This window comes from Bison bison, unplaced genomic scaffold, assembly GCF_000754665.1.
Source record: "Bison bison bison isolate TAMUID 2011002044 unplaced genomic scaffold, Bison_UMD1.0 scf7180017864030, whole genome shotgun sequence".
Classification (NCBI taxonomy): domain Eukaryota; kingdom Metazoa; phylum Chordata; class Mammalia; order Artiodactyla; family Bovidae; genus Bison; species Bison bison.
The window spans coordinates 3,181,204-3,190,260 of record NW_011494602.1 but is presented as its reverse complement, the minus strand read 5'-3'; the positions used below and the strand labels follow the sequence as shown (position 1 = coordinate 3,190,260).

At 42.6% G+C, this 9,057-nt stretch overlaps 1 protein-coding gene across 1 annotated transcript in view; it reads right to left on the bottom strand.

Moving 5' to 3' along the window:
- Positions 1-2,793: 2,793 nt before the first annotated feature.
- PAK7 (p21 protein (Cdc42/Rac)-activated kinase 7) overlaps positions 2,794-9,057 on the bottom strand; it is a 115,232-nt gene continuing 108,968 nt past the window's right edge. The window contains exons 6-8 of the mRNA XM_010834221.1: positions 7,681-7,806; positions 5,528-5,662; positions 2,794-3,300 (exon numbers count right to left, since the gene is read on the bottom strand). Coding sequence (XP_010832523.1) covers positions 3,145-3,300; positions 5,528-5,662; positions 7,681-7,806 — 417 coding nt within the window. The 3' untranslated portion in view covers positions 2,794-3,144. The remainder of the gene's footprint in view (positions 3,301-5,527; positions 5,663-7,680; positions 7,807-9,057) is intronic.

Sequence of the window (9,057 nt, the reverse complement as noted above, 5' to 3'; positions counted from 1 at the left end):
GGAGATCCAACCAGTCCATTCTGAAGGATATCAGCCCTGGGATTTCTTTGGAAGGAATGATGCTAAAGCTGAAACTCCAGTACTTTGGCCACCTCATGTGAAGAGTTGACTCATTGGAAAAGACTCTGATGCTGGGAGGGATTGGGGGCAGGAGGAGAAGGGGACGACAGGATGAGATGGCTGGATGGCATCACTGACTCGATGGACATGAGTCTGAGTGAACTCCAGGAGATGGTGATGGACAGGGAGACCTGGTGTGCTGCGATTCATGGGGTCACAAAGAGTCAGACACAACTGAGCGACTGAACCGAACTGAACTGACTGATGCTCCCTGCTCCCTTTCCATGCACCATCAGAGCCAGAGGAAATGGGTGTCTTCTATGCCCGCGTAGAGCTTCAGGGGCCTGCCTGGGGAAGGTTGCTTCCATCTTTCTCTTCCCAGGCACACAATATATACTATCCAGAGGTCTCATCCTGAGCCTCAGGCTACGTATGTCCTGGGGTTTTCACTTTCTGAAACTTCCAGATGAGAAATGAACTCTATATGTATCAGCATCCCTCCCAACTTCATGGGATAAACATTAACATCTCCCCTGTCACCAAGTGGAGCAGGTGTCCCAGCACTCGCTTTCAGTCTCCCAGAGAGCTTCTCTGATCCAGAACAACCTCCTGACTATATCTTTTGTGGGTAAAAACATTCAGATCAGTCCAGCATCTTTGGAACAAGAGAGGTAGAGTAGGAATCTTTGGCCATGAATTTAGCTTTCCTTGAATTTGGCCTTCCAGGATTAAATTTTTTTTCTTCATAGTAGTATCTGCATTCTTGTCTTACAATGTTTGTAACCTCTGGGGATAGGAATTTTTATCTGTGGTTCATGTCAATGTGATATTACATATAATTTTATAGCAACTCATTTGCATTCCTCAAGGTCATAAAGACATCATTCTTGTCACTCAAGAAACAAATTCAGGAAATCACTAGAGTTTCCAATGACACAGTGGAAAAAAAGGCAAACATTTATTTTTATTTGCAAGAGCAGTTTCTGCCAATAGTTAATGCTCACAAAACCTTTTAAGCTACAGTAACTTTTGGTAAACTCAATGAAGACTTTAAAAAAGACCCAGTGATAAGAAAATTACAGAAAAATCTCCATTACACTGTCGAAAATGTTTGGAATCCAAAATCCACTATTTTCTGCAATGGTTTTTAATATTTGCTCTGGTTAAAAAAAGATTTTCTTTTTGCTTCCTTTCTACTTCTACATAGTCCTGGTTAAATGAATACAATCTCTCCCATATCTGCCATTTTCTGGATTTAGATTATTTTCATTCTTACAGCCTTATATTAATATTTTAATATTTTACATAAAACATTGAGTGTGTTGTGTTTTATGAAAAAAATTATAGATCCTATTTATGATGAGGCATTTCCAGTTTAGCGAAAAACTGAAAATCTAAACAGTAGAAAGTCATTTTATGCCTTTTTTTCCTTTTTAGCTATAATAAATAATTAGCAACCTATTAATTACAAACATTCTTAGTTAGGCTTAGAGTAGCCAGAGCATTTTCAAAATTTTAAATTCATGTTTGTTACAGTATGTGAAGTCATTAAGAAAAGCCTCTGGTTTTCCAGTTTGGTAACAAATGGCTTTTGTTTGATGCAGAATTAATAGAAACTAATGATGACTATGTAGCTTTTCCAGAGTTTTAAAGGCAAATCTATATTGGCCTACAGTTAACATGCAAATTCTTCCAACAAGCAACACAAAATGTATTGTAGTAGTCATTCATGTTTATCAACATTCAAGAAGATCTAGTCAGCAGCACAACTCTCCTATGTCAGAAACACGTAACATGGTCACAACTGAATTCAGATCACACCTGGGAAAAATCCCCTTTTCCTAATGCATCCTCTAGAGTCCAGACTCCCAGTACAGTACAGAAACAACAGCAATGAATACTGCGGTACAAAGGTAAGCACAGACAAGAGTTTGGTGTGCCAGCATACAGAGCTTTAAAAACAGTGACAAACAAAACCAAACATCTTGCCCTGTTCTCTTTTCCTTCTGTGAGACTAGAATTCTCACAGTCTTCTAGAAACATTCAATTCGGGGAATGAAGTCCAAATGACCCTAGCACTGGGGTGCTGAATCAAGATGGCACAGGGGCAGAACATGGAGTTCAGCACCTCCCACAGATACATCAAACCATCCTAGCACTGAAATTGCTCCTTGGAGGGGAAATTTGGCCACAAGGGGACATCATACTCATTTAAGAGAAGGTACTGGGGGAACATACTGCCGTGCAAAAGATGGTTTACTACTACTAATAGGTTTGAAGGAAAATGTGGTTTTTCAAAATATTTCGTTTTCTCCCAAGGAATATTTTTGGTGGTATACCGTGGCTCAAATTTCACTGCATTATTTTTGGTTGGATAAATGAAATGTGCACCCACCCCCATCACCATCACTCTTAAGTCTTCTTCCATCACATAAGACACTTGTTAAGATAAGAAAGATATTCTACTAAAGCTGACGGTGATTGAGAGTCATTTAGTATTCAAAGTTCCTAAAGAATCGTTGGTTCTCTGAAAGGGATAAAAAAGTAGGAAAGACTTTTTTCAAACTCTTGCTAGTAAACAGGTATTACTTCAACTGATACAATGGCTACGTGACATCAAAGTACTATAAATTATCAAAACTATTGTACAGAAAAATTACAAATTCATTGCAAAATACATTACACCGCTACCATTAAGAAAAAAGTGCTTTTTGTTTTCCTTTCTTTTTTTTTTTTTTGCCAGAAAAGTATTCTTTCAATATAGAAAATCCTATGCATTACCCTGCATGTGGCTAGGATATACCATAACGGAGTTTGTACTGAGTCCTTCTGATTTGCTGGATGAAAGGCTGAAAAATATAATAATGACTTATTAAAGCCATGTCCCAAATGAGCGTGCCAGCTGTCAGTGGAGAGATGCCTGTTGAAGACACAAGAGGACGCCCCGGTCTGCCGAGCCCTGCCGGTCGTCATCAGTCAGCTGGTCTGGGCTTGCAGGCCTGCTGCATGTTCTGTGGTTCCCTGCATTCTCCCGACCTGTTCTTGCATCCTCATCTCACTTCGTCACCTCTGTGACTCTTGCGCTCAGTGATGCCGGTATTGCCTCATGAGAGGAACGATGCAGGACGGCGGCCCCGCCAGTTTCAGGAACGGGTGCCTGAGGAGCTCCTGTGCTGTGGCCCTCCGGGCGGGCTCCCGCACCAGCATCAGGTCTAGGAACGCCCGCAGCACTGAGGAGACCTGCGGAGACAGAGGACGGCCTCCTGAGGACTAACGATGGGACCCAACCCAGGCCCCCCAAGTGGCCTCCCAGCAAACTCCCAGGAAAGCCTTCTGCCCACAAGGCCAAATTCCAGACAGTCAGCTTGAAGAGAAAGAGCTCATGGGAGCAAAAGCAGGCATTGCCTTTCTTAACACACGCTGTTTTCCTTATCGTTTTCAAACCTGAAATACTAGGAGTAAATGACAGTACAACAAAGATACGTACTGATTAAGAGACAACAGCAGCTCTTATGGTGAACCCACTATGTTCAGATGGTGGTCACACACATTTGATGAGCAGTGTTATAAACATGGAATGAGTTTTATTTGTTTATTTTTCTAACCACATAGCCATCTAGGCTTTGTGCAATTCCCTTTTTTTTTTTAAAGACTTTTTTTAATGTGGACCAGTTTTCAAGTCTTTATTGAATTGGTTACAATATTGCTTCTGCGTTATGCTCTTTTATTTTTCTGGCCTCAAGGCTTATAGGATCTTAGCTCACAGGTCAGGGAGCAAACCCACAACCCCTGCATTGGAAGGGAAGTCTTAACCACTGGACTGCCAGGGAAGTTCCTGGAATTCCTTTCTTGAAGAGAAACAAATTTCCCTAAGGAATGTGACAACAGATAGCATTTGTCCTTTAGTTTCTTGTAATTCACTTTTTTGCAGTATAGCTCATGTACACTCAAGTACATAAAAGCGTATGTTTTACAGTAATTCTTTAAAACACACACAAACACACGCATGCACACACACACACATATACCCACACACCTATATATTCCATACTCCTACCCAGGTTCCCTGGGTTAAGAAGGTCCCCTGGAGGAGGGTATGGCAACCCACTCCAGTATTCTTGCCTGGGAAATCCCATGAACAGAGGAGCCTGGTGGGCTACAATCCAGGGGGTCACAAAGAGTCAGACACTATTGAGCACAGCACATTATTTAAACTGTCCAGTGTTGTAAAATTTTCACGCTTTTGTTCAATTCAAGCAGCTTCCCCACTTTGTTGCAGGTCCACCCAGCCTACATGAGTGATTCTCCAGGGCCTCTTCCCTAAGGTGTAGGGATGAGGGGAGAGGGGATGCTGTCACAAACAATTCTCTCCCTCTTAGTATCTGGGGGGTAGTGGGATGGTCGGTATTTTTAGTGCTAATCTGTGGAAACAGCTCTCTCAGCAAGCCCAGCCCCACTGGTGGCTGCACAGTGGTGGTTTGTTGACTTAGCATCATTTTTTTCGGAGCTTGGATCTACTTGATGATGCCTGGAAACCAGGAAAGACCCTCGCTGGTTCCCTCACCATGTTGCTCACTGCCCTGTACTATCTAGCCCCTGTCCACCCTCTGACATGCCTCATCCTTCACCTTGCTCACTTTGCCCTGGCTGAGGGTCTTCAAACTGCTCCTCCCTACACCTGGGATGTTTTTATCCCAGATCTTTGCATGACTTGCTCCTTTTTGCCAATCAGGCTCCAGTCCCTTGACAGGACTCCCTTCAACACTCGGCCAAAACTATCTACCAATTCCTTTCTGCCCGCCTCAATCACCTCACAGCGTTTTATTCATTTCCTGGCATGTACCACTCTCTAAAATTATTTTGATCATCCATTGTGTGTAGTTTGTTATCTGCTTCCCCAACTAGAATGCAACCCCTCTGAGAGTCAGGAAATGTGGGGCTTTGAGCTGGGATGTCCTAGTCATTAGAACACCCCCAGCGTGCCTTAAATTCCCAGTGCAGAAGTGCTGAGAGGCAACCACCCATGGGAGAGGAGCTCATGTGCCCACTTTCACAGAGGAGCTTCAGAGAGGGAGGGGCAGACTCACTTGCCCAAGGGAGTGAACAAGAAGAGCAGAGATCTGAACTCAACAACTCTAATTCCATAACAGGCAGCTACGAGAAGCTACTGCAGCACAGAGAGCTCAGCCTGGTGTTCGGTGACGACCTGGCAGGGTGAGTGGGGGGTGGGAGGGAGGATCAAGAGGAAGAGGATACATGTACACTTACAGCTGATTTGTGATGCTGTACAGCAGAAGCTAATAGAGCACTTAGAAGTGACTAAAAAGTAAATTAAAAAAACAAAACAAGGTCCATGCCTAGAAACCAGGACCTACTCCCAGATGTGATATGCCAGTCTTTAACATTTCAGAGAGAAGGAAAAATCAAAGAACAATATGGAATTTCAGCAATGGATATTGCTTCTCACCTTGTGGAGGTCCTTCACTCTTGGAGGTAAACTGTCCCGGATCCGCCGCATGGCCTGGAGGGGGGGCTCGTTGAAGTAGGGGGGCTCACCATCAATCATCTCGATCACCATGATCCCAAGGGACCAGATGTCCACCTGTTAGGCACAGTGATTATCTCAGGCAAAGAGAACTTTCTGAAAGGTTGAGTATGGCCAGGGAACCTAGTAGATTCATACTCATTCATAAATTCATACGGTATTTGTAACTTCTCAAAATCTACAATTCAGATTTATCGGCTGAACGGTTGAGTGACCAAGTGTTTGCTACTGGTCTTCGCCTGCTTTTTAAAGGCAACTTCAGTGACGATTCTGACAGTTAGGTACATGTGAATGTCTTACTACTCTGAAGTTCAGAACCTTTAAAAAAATCCTGTTTTTTATCAGGTCAGATGAGAAAGCCATTCAAAGTTTTATGTTACAAACAGAGAAGAAAATTACATTTAAACCAGAAAAAAATAAGAAAAGTTTTTGGCATATTCATAACAAACTCCAAAGAGCTACACTGCACAACACAATATATTCTGATTCTTTTATTAAGTTGATTTTTTAAGTTCTTTGCTGCCGTATTTAGGTTTTTCCCTTTGTGTTTTATCACTCTGAAGCAGTGTACACAAAACTGTATTCTGTAAAACCATTGTCAGGGACTGGAGGAAAGGAAAGAAAGAGATGACAAGCAATCCTTCCTGGTTAAAGAATGGGAAGTCAGGGCAATGAGGTGCCAGAGCTGCTATAAATTCCCGGGCCCTGGCGGCTCCCTCCTCCCTCATTACACCTCTTATCGGTTAGCTGCATTCCTGCTCTCGCCCACAAGTGACCTCCACTGAGAGCTGATGCTCTCGGGACCACGGGACCACGGTGAGATAAGCAAGAGGCATACTTATCCAAGGGCAGCACACCAGGGAAGGAGAGTCCGCCGGCAGTCCGGCTGCTGTCCTCCGCTCACTGGTCCACGACCCTGCCTCCGCTCCCCACTCTAAGACTGTCTCCCGCACCATGGTGTGTGGAAACGCCGTGCCCAGGCGAACGTGCTCCTTGCCTCCCTTGTGTGTGCATGTCTCAGAGCTTTATTCACACCGTTCCCTCCCCCGAGAGCCCTCCTCCACTTCTGCCCCTCATTTTATGTATCCAAACCTTGTCCCTTAATACAGTAGGAGCAGGTATGCGAGCAACTCAAGTGTCCATCAGCAGATGCATGGATACAAAAAGACAGGGTATATATACAATGGAATATTAGTCATAAAAAGGAATGAAATGCTTCCATTTGCAATAACACAGATGGACTTGGAAGGTATTATGTTAAGTGAAGAAAGTCAGATAGAGAAAGACAAATATGTGTAGAATCTAAAAAATGTATGACATCACTTATGTGTGGAATCTAAAAAATGCAACAAACCAGTGAATAAAACAAAAAAGAACCAGACTAACAGAGAACAAACTTATGCTTACAAGTGGGAAGAGGGAAGGAGGGAGGGGCAATAAGGGGACAGGAGAATTAAAAAAACCCAGAAGGTTACTATGGGATTGTATGGAATCATGTGTGTGAAATTTTTTGAAAGTTGTAAATTGTAGGATTTAAAGAATAATTCAGTAAAAAAAGACAATTTTTTAAAATTTAAAAGTCAGTAACAACCAAAATAGATTATGAGAGGTTATTTCCTTTCCAGAACAAACAGAAATTGTGCCATATTTTAAAATATGTTTCAGTATTCATATATAATTTTTTCCAATGGGAAAACATTATTTCTCACCCAAATATTCACCCCAATCTGTGGAGCTTTCTCTGACCCTGTATCCTCTGAACACACCTGCTCATCTGTGAGTCTTCAGCCACTTTTCAGGTTGCACTGGCCCTGGGGTTAGATGAGAGTGGAGTGCCTCTTCCCCACTGCCCATTTGGGACCTATGCATACTGTTCGATCAATGCTGTCGTGACACCCCAAGGGTGGACAGACTCTCTTCTGCCACAACTTGCTCTGTGAAAAGCCTAGTGAATGGCAATCGAATGTGGAGTTAAAAGTCATCAAGCTGGTCTCCTGGGGTCATTAACGAGCTCAGAACCCTTGCATCTCAGCCAGGCCCTGCCCACTCCCCAGCAACAACCATCACCTCCTTACCTCTGTCCCATATGGCAGCCTAGAAATCACCTCCGGTGCCATCCAGTAGGGTGTACCAACCAAGGATTTCCTCTTTGGCACCTCTTTGGAAACTTGAGCACAGAAACCAAAGTCAGACAGCTTGATCTGAAAAGGAAAGGAATGCAACAAACTAACCATTGAAAAATACTGGCTTCAACAATTGGGGCAAGATGGAGGGACCTAGAGATTTTCATACTAATGAAGTAAGTCAGAAAGAGAGAGACAAATACTGTATGGTATCACTTATATGTGGAACCTAGAACAAATGATACAAATGAACTTATCTATGAAAAAGAAACAGACTCAGACATAGAGAAGGGAGTTGTGGTTGCCAGGGAGGGGAGGATGGGCAGATGGGGGGCTGGGATCAGCAGATGCAAAGGGCGTGTATAAGATAGACAAACAGCAAGGTCCTGCTGTGTAGCACAGGGACCTGTACTCAGTATCGTGACAAACCACAATGGAAGAGAATATGAAAAAGAATATATATACACACATATATGTACACACATTTATATACACACACATATATACACACATGTATATACACACATGTACAATTGAACCACTTTGTTGAATAACAGAAATTAAGGCAACATTGTAAATCAACTATACTTCAATAAAGTAAATCATAAAAATATACTGGCTTCAAAATGTAGAAATATAACACAAGTTTCAGCTTCAAAGCAAAATCATCTTATCCTTCACAGGTCTTGGCTATATCAGAGAAGGGGCTCTCAGACCCTTTCGTTGGAAAAGCACAACCCATTTTAATGAAAATAACTCTCATGGCCCCACCAGGACTGACTTTCAAATGTTTAGCTGCTGCTATCTTTTTATACAATCATGAAATAATATAATACACCCAAAACAAGAAACTCATCAAAATTCAAGGCCACTACTTCCATTTAATGTAGGAGAGATAAGAAAGCCTTCCTCAGTGATCAATGCAAAGAAATAGAGGAAAACAACAGAATGGGATAGACTAGAGATCTCTTCAAGAACATTAGAGATACCAAGGGAACATTTCATGCAAAGATGGGCTCGATAAAGGACAGAAATGGTATGGACCTAACAGAAACAGAAGATATTAAGAAGAGGTGGCAAGAATACACAGAAGAACTATACAAAAAAGAGTTTCACAGCCAAGATAATCACGATGGTGTGATCACTCACCTAGAGCCAGACATCCAGGAATGTGAAGTCAAGTGGGCCTTAGAAAGTGTCACTACAAACAAAGCTAGTGGAGGTGATGGAATTCCAGTTGAGCTATTCCAAATCCTGAAAGATGATGCTGTGAAAGTGCTGCACTCAATATGTCAGCAAATTTGGAAAACTCAGCAGTGGCCACAGGAC